The following is a 15164-nucleotide window of genomic DNA, read 5'->3' as shown; positions in this document are numbered from 1 at the left end:
CTTGGGGGGAGGCGAGGGGGTTGGCGACGGGGCTGGCGTCGGGGTTGGTGATGGGGGTGGCTGTGGTGAGGGCCGCGATGGCGAGGATGAGGGGGGTTGTGAAGTGCATTGTTGGTGAGGTGGGTGGGGGGTGGTGTGGGGTTGAGGAGTTGGGTTGAGGGTGGATGGGGAGAGGGAGTTTCTTGGAGCAGCGGATCGGGGGGTTTATATACACACAGGGCTAGAGATCAGGTTAGGCAGCCGAAGGGTTTGGATTACTTCCACGGATCACCTGGGGTACTGATCTGCGTGGCGGTATACGAATGTTGGTAGTGAAAGAATGAGAGGCTTGATACGATCAGTGGGGTTGAGGGTGTGAGATTATTGCATGGGTGGTGAGCCCTTTCACTGGATTTTATGTCGACGAGTCACTCACGACTCCCGCAACACACACAAGATACACGATGACTGAATCCGCTCATTAAATGATGGAAGGGATGAGAAAGAGGTTATGTCAGGGGGGTTGATAACTGAGGTAAGGACGAGCACGTATTCTGTTTTCATCTAGTTGGTGTTGCAAGCAACGGTGTATGTAAGGATGAGTACATATCCCAACAACAACACATAAGGAGCGCCCTCCACTACAACAACCCGCTACCTCAGACTTCCATTCCATCCTTACCAACAAGCCTTAGTCTCAATCCTCCCTCTATCTCAATCGCACACTCTCTCCAATCTCCAATGCCCTCTCATACCCACAAACCCCAGCCTAAGGGCACTTCCACCCACAGTGCTCCCTGCACGCAGCGTCATTACGACAAACGTCGTTGTGGCAAGTGATGATACACATCCTCGGATTGATCCAACAGACCCAAGTCTTTTTCCACCCAACACGTTAGTTCAAATTACACTATAACAGATGAGAAAGGGGGCGGTGTACCTTCTGGCAGTCCTCGAACTCCTTGTTGCACTTGTCGCAGATGGGGTCGCGGGCGACGAGCGGGTTGGCAGAGGAGATGGCGTTGGCGGAGGGGGAGGTGACGGGGTTGGCGGTGGTGAGGGCCGCGATGAAGAGGAGGAGGGGGGTGGTGTATTTCATGTTTGGTGGGTGTGGTTTGGTTTGGTTTGGTGTGTGGTTTGATGTGTGGTTGAGAAGATTGTGTTGATGATGGATGGAGAGAGGGAGGTTCTGGGGGCAGCTCATCGTGGGTTTATATGCACCTCGGGTGGTGTTCTAGGTAGCGATATACCGACATGGTAATGAAAGAATGTAGGTGTTGATACAGATTAGTGGGGGGTGTAAGGGTGTGGAGTTGGTGCATGGGCGAGCCATTTCACGCGATCGGAGCACGTTTATGTCAGGGGCGTTAATGCATGATTGTATCAAGGCTGAGCACACATTTCAACAACCGCATGTAAGGATGGCCTCAAGAATGTGTGAGTAGATGTAAGGATTACTCCATGTAAACGAAAAGAAATTACACGTAAGGACGGCTACATGCAAGAATGACGTAACATGTGGATGAACACAACACCTCAGAAGCTCAATGCGCAAATTCCTGCTGAACGGCTAAATACATCAATAAAAGCAACGCGATCTTGGTACTACGAGAGAAGACATCGTACCACTGGTGGGTCTGCTTCTATTTTCTGTCATTCACTCGGGTCATGGGAACCCACCCGAGCTTGTGGGCACTCTATGATCCGAGTTCAGCTGCCCCTCATTCTCTCACTCTCGAGGCTTTTGATCAAAACTTTGTCTCAACTTCGAGTTGCATGTAGGACACGTCAGCTGACCACGGTAACAATGAATGCCTTCACTTTCGACTATTGGCGACGTAGCTGTGGATGTATCGGAATACATGATCAGCAGCGTCGAGTGCAGATAGGCGAGAGACTGAGAAAAATTGAAGGAAGCTAGGAATGAATTGTCCTTATCTGAACGCGACTAAGGCCCTCACAGTAGAGAGATGTTAGAAGGCTCATGTCAGGCGTGGAGAAGAACTTCTACACGCGTCACTTTTGCTCAGATACATTCACATTCACATTCAAGAATTCAGTAAGTGTAAGTGTGTAGTTGACATCCATCTTTAGGTAAAGTTACCAAGGATGTATCATGCCACCAAATCCCGTCCATGTTCAGTTTCCCATATTCGCAATGATGACAGGCATTTAGCCAAGACATGTTCTCATCCCAGCCTCCATGCTACCCGTTGCCTTGCATACCTCACTGATGTTCATCCACTGCCGTGTTGCCCGAGGTGTATACCTAAGAAGAACCAGCATGTGGAATAACACAGGGAACAGACTCGACGCATAGCTCATGGCCGCAAGTCACCGTCTCGCCCGGAGGCACGTACTTGCAGGTATCACTGTAGTCACAGTCGTCCATGCAGTCCCGCCACTTAGGACCTTGGAACTTGCCGCCGTCGAGCTTGTCCTTGCATACGTCCTATTGAAGTTAGTTTCAGAGTTGATCACTAAAAGTTATGGGCGCGGAGCTGTCGCAACTTACTTTCTGGCAGTGTTCAAGGCGGTAGATGTCGCACTTCTTGCAAAGCCAAGATTTCTCTGGCTTGCCGCCGCCGCCGGCGAGGACGAGGGTAGAGGCAGCTGCCATGATGATGAGGGAGAGCTTCATGCTTGCGAGTGGGTTGATGTTGTTGAGTTGTTGTGGTTGTTGTTGTTGGTTTTGTGGTGAAGTGGAGGTTGGATGTTTTGAGTGTTTGATCGATGGTGGAGGAGAGAAGAGGAGAGAGGGAGGATGGGCGAGATTATATACATGTGGGTAGCAGGGAGAAGTGGAGCTCTAGGTACCTCGATGGGCAGCTGCGTAAGTCGCGGTGAGGGAGCGGCGACCCGCGGTGAGTGAGAGATATCTAGATAACGCGCGGTGAGCGAGCGGCAGCTACTTCGCAGCTGCTGGAGTTGCTGCAAAGCCGAGAGTCAAAGGTCTGTGCCCAGCCAATCTCTCTCACCTGAGATAGGCCATGGGTACTGGCAAAGGCTTTGTCAGTGACGGAATCTCTGAGTACCCGGATAGTGGCGGTTTCGTGCGTGGACAGCAAGACCTTCTTGATCAGAGAAAAGCAGTATCATTACCCTAAGAATCGATGGAGAGAGTAAGACTGAAACATCTCTTCAGTCAGGAATGGCAGTTGCTCGGCGCAACGTAACCCAAGTCTCATATCTTCTGCTTGACCAGCCATCAAAGCGCATCGTCGTCACAACCAGTCTAGCACTTTCATATCCCATGAGACTGCCAGCGCAAAGCATTTCGAAAGTGCATCGCCCCATTCCGGTTACCGCTCCACCCCGTCGCCTGGTCTCAATTTCCCGTAACGGTTGGATGATCATTCCCCGGGCGGAACGAGGAAGGTGGGTTTTGGGTGCTTAGGTTTCTCAATCCATCCATGACAGTTCAAGTAATCATACTGGGCACACCAGTTTGCACACCAATCGCCAATTGTGCCTGATTTGCACACATAAGTTTGGCACTGGAACGAGCACTCCTCGTTGAATATGAACGAAGGGCAACGATCCTGTGAGTTATGTCAGTGACTGGGTAAGTTTGTGTTGGAACTGGAGGACTTACGGCCATGCATCCTTGATACATTTCACGGCAGGTGTCGCACGAGTGCGAGAATTCGAATTGGCTTTCTGAGGCGAGAGCGGCGGTGCTGAGTGCTGCGATGATGATGGTGGTGATCTTCATGTTGACAAAGATGTGGTAGATGGGTCTTGTGGAGGGTTTGAAGACGGGCCGGGTGGTAGTGTTGGTGTCGAGTTGAAGGGAGGGAAGACGACAATTCGATTTTTGAGTATGCACGCATTACATATGCTGTGTCTCTAGGCGAGCATGCTGGAGTATCTGCATTGGCACTCACACGTAGTGGTAGCGTCATTGGTGCTCAACAAGAACTCGCCGTAAAACATACATCATTGGTGTGGAGTCTCGTCTCAACAGTTATGAATGCTGGTCTTTGTCCACCTCGTTTGCTGATTACCGTTGGTGCCAGAGTTTCGCGTTCGAGGACCCCATTCGTATCACAGGGACGCTGCTCTCGTGACAACGAAGTGGATCCACATTTAGTACCACTGTAGATTGCAGTCTGATGGAGATTTATTATTGATGGATGATGACAAGGATACTTCTAATCACCGAGATGTAATCGCAGGAGAGATGTTCTCTTGAGGCAATCGCGCATCCTACCAAACCCAATCGTTACACATCCGCAGTGCCCCTAAGACATCCATAACAATTCGCGAATGGATACCCGATAATCTCTCGTTCTCTGACCAGCCACCCCACGCCCCTACGCATGATGATGCCAATGCGGCTCCCCGAACTTATCGAAAGTCACCTTGCACTGACGCCGAACACACGGACCGTAATGATTCTCCATCAACTCTACGCATTTCGCCTGACTCTCGTAGAACTGAGGGATATCGGTTGGCCTGTCCAATTCCCAGTTATAGCTGTTCACGTATCTCTGTTTGGGGTTGGGTTAGCGATGTACAAGCGTGTGGAAAAGTCGATGGGGAGAGGAGAAAGTACGTACGTCCATGCATTCGTGATATCTGACACCGCAGTAGAAGCAAGGGGTAGGAATAAACCCTAACCCTCTGGGCATGGCGTCGCTTGAGGGTTCGACATCGCTAGAGGTAGGGACGTCGTACAGGGGAGGGGCGGCGAGGGTCGCGGTGGTGAAGAGAGCGATGAGGGCGAAGGTGAACTTCATCTTGGTGACTTGAGGTGTGGATTTTGGAGTGTTCTCTTCAGACGCCGATGGATCTGCGGTGAGAGCTATATATTATTTTGCTAGTTAGTCCACATTGGTGTGCATTACCATCCTTTAACTAACATCCTTGTCATCCGCCCGTACTGCGATAACGCAGAGCGAGCAGCGGGCCATTCCCAATTTCTGCAACACATGACATCCCATATACCAAGGCCTTCCGCAGAGGAGACACCACAAGCATCAAAGACCCGGTCATGTGTGGTTGATCGTACAGGGCGTCGTGGTGAAGAATGGTAGATGAGGCGGGTCTCTCCATCTCAACAGCAATTTTCCGCCGCACCACATGAATGCTTGGAGCAGAACAACGGTAAAATACCATCGGAACGAATATGAGTATCGGCGTGTGATGCGTAAAGCTGTGGTCGGTTGAGAAGTTCGGACGAATGACGGGGATGGCATGGTGGAACTGTGGGGCTGAGCCATGATCTTACAACCAGCCAACACATTACCAGCACAGGCCGCGCAGATGCGAACATAGCCGCCTTACAGTAGCGCACGGATTTGAAAGATAATAGCTATGCGAATAGAAATTGATAAGCTAAGCAAGGCAACACGTTTGAATGGTCTCGATTTTATGAGAACATGGTCACACACCTCTCTTCCCTAATAACTCTCGCTATCCACGTGTGTTGGCTGGCGCGTCTTATCAGGCATGTACCATACACCCTCTCTAGTCTAGACCCTGAGACCCCACCGGCGGTTCCACTTCGAACAAGACTTCATGGGGTATACCCGCTCGACCCTATTTCCATTTGCCCCAACCAATAGTCGGTTCAGAAAACCCACGATGTAAAGACGGGGGTGTAAAAACCCGGCCGACGCTCTTCAGTTTGGTGCTGGAATAGGCGTGGGTCGCTAAAGTGGGTCCAGCTAGTCACTGGGTACGACGCGAATATGGCGTTGAGGTCTGCGCTTCGTTTTCTGTGGCCTGAACGCCGCATCACTCACGCACCCCGTAGAGATTTCACAACGACGGGTTGTCTTTGTCCATAGGCGGGCTACAACCGCCCATGCTGGCGTCTCCATCATCGACGACAGCCTCGTTATTCACAGCTGCAGTGGGAGGTTCAGGAGCTGGGGCACTCGATTGCGCAGCATTGCTCCACTGTTGTTGCTGATACGATTGCTGAGGCTTCTCTTAGTCGTGACCGTAGATGCTGTCAACATCGCTGTCGTAGTCATTGTTGTCATCGCCTCCAGGAGTTTGCGAGGTCTGGTCTCCAACCGCATCTTCATCTTGCGCTTCGGGCCTAATCGGATGTGTTATCGCACTGAGCTGTGGCAATGGCTTCTGTGGTACACTCAATCCAGAAAGAGGTAATAACTGGGCCCGGAAGTCTGACGCTGACTTTGGAGTGTATCCCGCCGCAGGCTGTGTCGGGTCGTAGGCTGGTGGAGTAGTCGATGAATTATTGGATTTCATGCCCGCTGGAGACTGCACGGGCATGTACGCGGGCGAGGCGAGCGGGGAGTTTGTAGTCGATGTGCTTGCTGTAGGCTGTGCACGATAGCGGGCGGATGCCGGTTTGAGCATGCTTCTTGCATTCGATAGTGCAGCGTCGGGCAGCTTCATGGCTGGGTAGCCTGGACTCCGATGGGGCGGTGTTGCATTACCACTTTGACCGCGTGGTGTACTAAGGTTGCCGAGAGTCGGTATACCTCCATAAGGAGACGTGCTGTTCTTCTTGTGCAGAGTGACTGGGTTATACGAGCGTGCGTAACCTCCCGGTGCGAAACCACCTGCTAGATGTGAAGGCGGTGGCGGCTTGTAATACGAAGATGGGGATGTGGGACTCGAGCTGAATATTGACGGCGTGTTGAGTGTCCTTTGTGTAGTCGGGCGAGGTGGAAGACCAGAACTAGCGACCGGAGATGGTTGCGTCGGCGATGGGGTTGGCGATGTGGTGTTGCCCTCCTTCAGTTTCTGGAATATCGGAAGGTCCAACACCTTTTCCACATCGTTCTTCTCGAAACGGGCTTCTTCCTCAGTATCAAATGAGACTGGACCTCTAAAGCGACCCTTCTTCGGAGTACTAGCTCGTGCACCTGAGCTTTCTTTCTGGGACGTCGCTGGGCTATCTTGGGTTTCCTCCGGTACCTCTGAATCCGAGTCATCAGAATTGTCTCGAGCTCTTCTCTTGGACGCTTTGTTCAATTCATCCAACTGATCCTTTTCCACTTCCTTGGCAAGCGCATCCAGTTCATCGTCATCGATTTCGCCTGACAACGCGCTACTGTCGTCAGAACCAGCCGGAGAGGGATTACCTCGAGGTTCGGCACCTTCAGCATCTGGATCAAACCATGACATCAGCTCCTGTGCATCCTTGTAGTCGTCGTGACTTTCTCCTCGCATTTCGTACGTGTCCATGGGAACTTCGCGGAAGACTTGACCTTGTCGCCCAGTCAGTTCGTCTAGCGACTTCATGCCAGCTGATCGATTTTCCGCATGTTCGGGATTCTCCACGATCTTGTGGTCCTCCCAAAGTTGTACTAAGCGTGTTCTCGGTCTGATGCTTGTGAACTCATCTGGGTGTTTGTATTCGTGTTCAGCGTTATCCGGAGCTTTGTTGAAGTCACTATCCCATACTCGCTGAGTTCCTAAACCTGGCGAAACTTGTGTCTTGTCATTGTTTTCGGTCTGGTCAACGTTAAGATCGACATTCGAAAGCCCGGCGATGAGTTCCTCGTTGTCTTCAGCAACTTCGTTGTTTTCAAGGTTGAAGTCGTCTCCGTAGATTGGTGGCGGTGGAGCTAGATCTTCTCGTGCCGGCTCCTGATCTTCTCCTAATGCATCCTCAACAGCGGCACCAATGATTTCTTGATGTGACACATTATCACCCTCTTCGGCTTGCGTAGCATCCCCAAATGCGGCACCCCAGTTCACGTTTGAGAATGAGAATGGGTCAAACGCATCTGGCGCATCCTTAGGAGGCCCTGGAACAATGGCCGATGGCTGCTGGTTCGGCGAAGAATATTCACCGCCGCCGTTTCCGAGAAGTTCATCGAAACTCTCCTCGTCTGTCGGGTACTGTTGAGGTTCAGACATGGGAGGTGAAGTCTTGATAGGCCCATTCTGCGCCTCATACGCATCAATATCAGCGAATATGTTTTGTTCTGCCATTTCACCGTATTGCTCATCCTCAGGAGACAGATACAGACTTGTTGGCATTTCGCTGTGTTGTCCTAGTCCCTCGAGAGGCACCAGATGTCTCCTCATGTCAGCAGCGGTGGTGGTTGGCGTTTGCTCATTATTGAAGCTAGATTTAGCGATCTTGTCGAAATCGATGTCGTCCAAGTTGATGTTATCCAGATTGATATTGTCCATATTGATGTTGTCCATATTGATGTTGTCCATATTGATGTTGTCCATATTGATGTTGTCCATATTGATGTTGTCCATGTTGATGTTGTCCATATTGATAACGTCCAGATTGGTGTCGTCCAAATCGACATTGACTAGGTCGGACATATCAACGTCTCTGTCGTCGTCGTCGGCGGTAATAGTCGTATCCAAGGCCGCGGGCGTAGTAGTCATGGGGATATCAGCGAGGTTGGAAGCTCCAGGCTGTGCGGATGAGTCGCCATCACCCTCGTTACCGTCGTTGCCATTATCCATCTGATCGTTGGTGTCAGCTTGGTTGTTCAAAGTCTGACCGTCATCATTGTTATGACTATGAGGATCGCTCTCACCGTTCTGCCCCTCGTCGCTCGAAGAAGCCTCGTCGATCCCCTCCATAGGTCCTGAGCCAGCTGAACCCGACGGCGATGGAGGGTTCGCGCCACCACCGTCGCTCGGTGGATCGAAAGGAAAGGGTGTGTCGTCACTACCACTTCCACCTCCACTACCGCCGGCGCCGTTTCCACCGAAAGGACCACCAGGGCCAGGCGGCGCATCTCCACCTTCACCACCAGCCCTTCGAGCCGCGGCTTCACGCTCTCGTCTCATCATGGTCAACATACTAGGACCTCCCAGCAGCCTGTTACGCCACTGTTCTGCGGAGTCTGGATGGCTTGGGTCTGTGGGTCGAGCGGCAGGCCGATTGTAGATGGCAGGAAGGGCGAATTGCGTATCAAGTTCCTCTTGTGTGAACATAGGCGGCTCGGTCTTGCTGGAAGGAAGCGAGCTGAATGGGGCCCAAGGACGACTATTTACTGTGCTGGGAGCTGGTTGCGAGAGTAGGTCGGGGACAGTCTCAGTGACACTGGTAGTGGGCGTAGCTGCTGGAGCGTCGTTTTCTATGCCTCCCATTGGTACATCTGTTGGCGAAGAAGGTTCATTGTCGGGTTCAGGAGTGGCATGCAATGGGGCCGCGGGTATCGGCGTATTGCCCGAATCATTGTCATCTTTACCATCGCCGTTGCCGTCGCCAGACGCGGGTGCTCCACCAGAAGCAACCTCCATAGGAGTCAAGGCCTTCTTCTGCTCAGCCTCTCTTCGCACCTCCTCGCGTTGCCTCTCAAGTGCTGCAGCAATCTCGGCATCTATAGGACTAGCTGGCTGTAGCGGAACTGATGTGCCTATCGTGGGACTTCCACCGAAATCGAACTCATCTTCGCTTTCGTCTTCGTCTTCGCTTTCGTCTTCGTCTTCGTCTTCGTCTTCCTCGCTTTCTTCCACACCTTCATGCTCAGGGTCTTGCTCCTCATCCTCTCCTTGATCTTGCGCTGAACCAGCAGCTGGGGCTTGGTGATCTGGTTCATTGACGGGCTGCGCAGAGTCCTTAAGGGGCGTGTGCTTGGCGGGTGTAGCGAGTTCCGTCATCTCAATGGGAACAAATGTCATGGGGGTGTATTCTCCTTGCGTCTCAGAGGCCGGTGCGTTGACCACGATGGTAGGAAGATCAAACGTAATGTCAAGCGTTGGCTCCGGCTCAGTGGTGTCCGTGGCAGTCTTCGGTACATCAGTAGGTGTTGTGACGGGAGCAGGTACAATCAGAGAATCGGAGGAAATGACTGGTATCGCAGGAGTAGCAATAGTTGAGGGAGTAGTCGTAGCTGGAGGAGCAGGAAACACTGGCGGGAGAGACGCTGTGGTCGTGGGAGTGGTCGTTGTTGGAGGAGTAGGCTCGAACAGAGGAGTACGTTTGAACTCGGCAGCTGGTGTGAGGGTACGCACAGATGCTAATCTATCAGCAGCTACCGGTATCGCTGGTACCTGAGCCGCAGGGTCTGGAATAGCTTCAGTTGTCGTCTCTGACGGGATAGCTGCCATTGCTTCCTCGGGTTTCTCAGTTTCAACAGTAGCCCGGTGCTGTTGCTCAGTCTCTGTAGGCTGAGATATCATCGAAGAATCAGCAGCTGGACTTTCGCTGGCGGCATTTGACGATTGTGGCTCCTCGTGTTCTGCACCGCTCCCCAGGCCAGATTGCTCTAGGAAGTCTTTGTGCTCCTGCTCAGCAGCAGCCCTGGCGGCCTCAATAGCATTTTCTCTTGCTGTGCGCGCCGCTTCACTGTCGAAGAGCCAAGTCATCCAGCGCAGCGGCCAAGAAAGAGGTGCGTCGGTTTGTGTCCATGCATCTGCGGTAGGCGTCTCAGTATCAGCCTGAGCCTGAGCCTGAGCCGGATTTCCAGTCGATTGCTCCTGCGCGGGCGTTTCCACAGGAGATTGCATGGGCGAAGCTTGTTGTTGAGTGGGCAACGCGTCTACCTCGTCTGGCAGCCCTGATAAGTCCTCATCCAAGAGATCAACTGCTTGATTGTCGCTGGGTGGCGGAGGCGCTTGCTCTGGCTGTGCATCTGGAGGCTCGTTGGGAGTATCAGGTTCTTCAATCGAGGGGTTTGTGGGCTCTGACTCTGCGACGCCACTAGTAGGGGCGGGGATTTGTGCTGCGGGAGGACTTGGTGGCGCAGAGCCAGGAGCCACAACTTCATCCGGCAGGTCAGGGAGCGGTTCATTAGGAAAGTCCCGGGCCATGATCGGATCCGGCCGCCAGTAGGCTAGAAGTAGAAGTATGACAGGAACAGTTGCAATGATGATGCCATAGTCCTGAGTGCAAGCAAGGACCCCGTTTGTGCCTAGGACGTACATCATCATGAAACTAGCTGCGAATGTAAACGACGACCGGACCTTATGTGCGGGATATGCTTGAGCGGCTATGGTCCAGCCTACGGTGCATACAATGGTGAATGCGATGATGGCCGTCGCGCGCCATACCCAGTGGTAGGCTAGGCCTTGGCACCAGTTGCTGAGGCAGCGTGTACCCACGGCAGATACGACCGGCTGGATCTGTGCTCTGTAGAACAAGCTCAGGTTCATCGAGATCCTTCCGAATGCTGAAGAAGTCGTTTTCTGGGTGTTTGTGATGAAACTGGAGGTAGCATTCCTAACGGACTTGGTAGCCCATGCCGGCGAGAGGGTAGTGGGTATACGAGAGCTCGTAACCCTTTTCGTTGGGGTAGTAGTGTACACATAAGAGCTCGTTGCGCGTTCCCGCGAAGTTGTACTGAGTTTGCGAGAAGGCGTGACCCAATTCCGTAAAGCTGTCGTGGTTACAGCAGTCCATGAAGTCGACTCCTTAACTGGGGCTGGAATGGACGCAGTGCTAGTAGTAAACTCCTTAACTGTATGAGCAGCTGCACCCGACGTCCTTTCAGTCCAAGGCTGTATGGTGTGCCATATCGCCGTGAAAAGAGACTGGAACAATGGTATGAATGCATGCGTCAATGCCCAGAGCACGAACAACCCAACGACTGGGCCAACCCATACTGGAAGCAACCCATATACTGTCCGGGGACCGAGCATGATTGTCGCGAGCACCCAGCGAATAGCCTCACCGACAGTCTCTGGGTGCCACGGGAAGACAGCGCGACCTCTGACGATTAGCATGAACTTGTACTTAGCCCAAGCTTTTACAACTCGGAGTTTCGCTATGGAGATTCGAGAGACTTCGATGATGCCGTGCACGAGTGAGTCGATATAGGAGAGGCCCACAAGCTTGAGCACGACAGCAAAATGACTGAAAGGTGGGGCAACGCCGCCTCTGAAAAGTCTATCAGCGCACAAAGATGGCTGGTCTATATGGATGACGACGTATACTACTACTGCAACCGCAGCGTAGTATCGTATCCAGGTTCGCGCGGCGATGACCGATCGGTATGAGCCGCCAACCACCAGGTTCAATATGGTGAAGATGGTGTTGCGCGCCTCTTCGTCATAGATGGAAAGGAAGTGTGCCGCTAGTACACTGGCTAAGATAACAACCAAGTCCTGGACGTAGACACTGAGCCATATGACAGTTATCATAACACCGAAGGCGATGCAACAACGAATTAACGTCTCTTTCCTGTGCGGGATGACAGCAGGCGCGCTGGCGGACAGATCCTGGGTCTCAGACATGTCTTCATCCTCGCTTAAATCGCTTTCATCTTCTTCGTGGTGAACAACTTCGCGGATCCTTCGTCCGGCGAAAAGGAGGAAATAAATCGCGATACCGACGAGGGTGGCGTACAACGCCCGGTCTATGATGAAGTGATCGGCTTGCTGCTTTCCCAGGAAGTTGGCTACTGCTTTCTGCCACACGTTGTAGGATACGGATCCGATGCTGCGTGCGTATGCTACAGGTTTGGAGTATGGCAATGTTGGCAAGTGGAATTCCGCGTAGGCGAGATATCCAACGACAAACATATACGCATTGCGCACCATAAATGCCACCATTTCCTGAATGTCCGGGTCATCCTTATACAGATGGTCGCATACGGCGAACAGAATGGATGGCACATATCCCACCATGATATCCGCCATAGTGATAGGGCTACTGTAGTAGGATGGCTCGGTCGGCTTTTGATCTGCTTGCTGTGCGACGTAATTCTCATGAATCGCTCGTCCAAAGTCAGTCCAGCGTGAGAGTTGGGATTTGGCGAATGACGGCGAATCTCGAAGTGGTTTGCTAGCCGGCTTTTGTCTATAAGGTGTAAAGGCTGGCTTGCGTTCTCTCGGCGTAACGGCGCTGTCCTTGGTGCTGGACGCAGGTGCACTGGGAAGTGTCTTACATGACGACGAGTCTTGGAATGATTTCCTAGCCGCCTTTTGTCTGTAATGTGTAAAGGCTGGCTTATGCTTTGTTGTCTTAGAGATAGTGCTCCGGGTGCTTTTGCTAGCCGCATGTTGCCTATAATGTGTAAAGGCTGACTTATGTTCTTTGAGACCAGTTTCAATGCTTGCAGTGCTAGATAGGGGAGCACTGGAAACTGTCTTCGTTCTCTGCGGAATGGTAATGGTTTCAAACGAATAGTCTATGATCTCATTGAACGACTGTGAGGTAACCGGTAATTGTTCAACCACAACTGGAGACGTGGTCCAGGAAGGCACCTTGCCAACGGTGGGGGACCCGGTCGATGTGACGTCTCTGGGTGTATCGCTGATGGTCGATTCTTTCGATGCCGCGGAGGATTGCGAGCCGTGTAGAAGCCTACTCATCCGGGCTTTAAAGCCTGTGTTTGTAACATTGGAAGAATTTGTGCCCAATACTGACGGTACCTCATGAACAGGATTGCTCTTCTCAGTAGAAGTACTCGTAGTCTTTGCTAGTGAACGCTCTGGACTCTTGCTAGATACCTCCGGAAATGTATCTCTCGGAGCACTAGGTTTCCAGGAGATTTGCGAGGAGCTGCTCGCTGTCGAACGAGCAGAGCTTTCTGTGGCAAACTCAGAGGTGTCCTGGATTGATTCGGAAGACGAGGAAGTGTCCAAAACTTCACCCTTGGCTTGCTGTTCGACAGTGAGGGCTGTGTTGCAAGCGGGTGAGACAGAATTTGTGACGGTGATAACGGTAGGACGGCGAACTTTGGTAACTATCGATTCCACGATGTCGGCTGCGTCTTCGGTGGTATGGGCGGGTTTTGTAACGCGAATCGTAGAAGGAATGGGTTTCTGATACCAAACCTTGGCCTGCTCAAAGTTTGGTATGTAATGCGGCACAGCAGCAACGACAGCACCTGCAGCGTAGATACCGGCTGCTACTTCAGGATGCTGGCCCCACAGGTGCGCAAAGGCTTGTATTACAGCGCCAGGAAGAGCGTCCATGGTAGGCGATTTTGCTGGTGCGTCTAGAAAATGTGTTTATCGTTATCGTACTCTCGAGGGTGTGAACACATATGGTGCAATATCATGAGGGCGTGCCTTGTTGAGATGGGCGATGTATGGAGTGTCCCAAACCTGAGAAGACGGCAGACATGTAGCTGATGAGACAAAGCGTCATCTCCAGGTCGTACAAGACAAACAGAATTTCGAGTGAAAGACCGCCACCCTAGCATCAATGTGAAGTTCACATTGCCTTTGTCCGCCGAAAGAGAAAACTTCGGCGTTGTTGTGAGAGACAAGACAATGAAACCAAGAGCGTGCACTTCAGAGACCAATGCAGCATTGCAACATGAGCGTAACTTACACTCAGATGTGGCTCAGCGCGCCAAATGGCGATCCAGTCATCGATATCAGGGTATCGAGCCAGAATAAGGCCTTCGTCACTGGCAGGAATTATCATGCTCTCGTTAGCCATGGAGCCTGCGCATGGTCGGAGACGATGAGGTCTAGGCAAACACGTGGAGCCAGCATCGAGAATAGATACGTCCGTCATAACAGACATATCGCTTCATGACGTGGGCCTGTGTGCGACGGCGATCAGTTCCCATGCCCTTCCACCGACCTGCTCGGCGCTCTGCTCTTCCACAGTCCATCCGGCAAAGCATGCCTTGTAGTCATCCCAGTCCGATTTGGGCCCTGCCCATATCACTCTGTCCACGCTGTCCTGGCCATACTGCGCAAGGTATTCGCGTACTAGCCCAACGCGTCGTGGGTATACGAAAAGCCATGTCGTAGCCTCCGCTGCGAGTGGCTCAAGAAAACGCGTGCCGTGAACGACGCGATGGTTCGAAGAGGGCAAGTATCGGTTCGAGCTCGGCTCTACTTCAGCACCAATGACATGGTACGCGTAGGGTTTGGTGATGAGATAGCTTTCGAGGAGGCCGAAGCCGCTTCCGACGGATAGAGCAAGCGCGGGAGGCTGAGGAAGGAGCGAGGCGAGGTAGGCAATGAGGGTTTCGCTGAGAGCTAAACAGCATCCCGAATAGGCTGTCGGTGAAGTTGTGAGTACTGGCAGTTCCGCGACATCTTCTACTGGGTTTGATGCCTCATTGTCTGACGCGTCCACATCCGGCTGGATTGGTGGCAAGCGCGCCTCGAGGCCCATGATCAGCACGACGACAATTGGTCGCTAAGGCAAATACCAATATACACTGCGGGCGTATGGACGCGATGCTGATACAATTCGGCTCCGTCGTGATTGTGAGGGATGACAGAAGCTTGATGGTTCTTGACGCGACTAGACACGCATGCGGCTAAGCTTGGGAGCTATGGCCCATGACATATGCACATCACATGCAATGCAC

At 52.3% G+C, this 15164-nt stretch overlaps 3 protein-coding genes across 3 annotated transcripts; all 3 read right to left on the bottom strand.

The window, feature by feature from the left end:
• Window positions 1-2248: 2248 nt before the first annotated feature.
• On the bottom strand, window positions 2249-2620 carry J4E85_011533 (uncharacterized protein; the record flags this gene model as incomplete). The annotated part of the gene is made up of 2 exons (XM_051475735.1): window positions 2249-2431; window positions 2495-2620. The coding sequence occupies 2 exons, from the start codon at window positions 2618-2620 to the stop codon at window positions 2249-2251; spliced, it is 309 nt and encodes a 102-aa protein (XP_051320511.1).
• Window positions 2621-5919: 3299 nt separating this feature from the next.
• J4E85_011532 (uncharacterized protein) lies at window positions 5920-13803 on the bottom strand (the record flags this gene model as incomplete). Its single annotated transcript, XM_051475734.1, has 1 exon — window positions 5920-13803. One exon carries the CDS (start codon window positions 13801-13803, stop codon window positions 5920-5922), a length of 7884 nt encoding a protein of 2627 aa, XP_051320510.1.
• A 565-nt stretch (window positions 13804-14368) lies between these two features.
• On the bottom strand, window positions 14369-14965 carry J4E85_011531 (uncharacterized protein; the record flags this gene model as incomplete). Its single annotated transcript, XM_051475733.1, has 1 exon — window positions 14369-14965. The coding sequence occupies one exon, from the start codon at window positions 14963-14965 to the stop codon at window positions 14369-14371; it is 597 nt and encodes a 198-aa protein (XP_051320509.1).
• Between the last annotated feature and the right edge of the window lie 199 nt (window positions 14966-15164).

This window comes from Alternaria conjuncta, assembly GCF_024043145.1.
Source record: "Alternaria conjuncta strain BMP 0040 chromosome Unknown scaffold_36, whole genome shotgun sequence".
Lineage (NCBI taxonomy): Eukaryota > Fungi > Ascomycota > Dothideomycetes > Pleosporales > Pleosporaceae > Alternaria > Alternaria conjuncta.
Note: the sequence above shows the minus strand (reverse complement) of the source record. Positions and strands in the feature narration are given on the sequence as shown.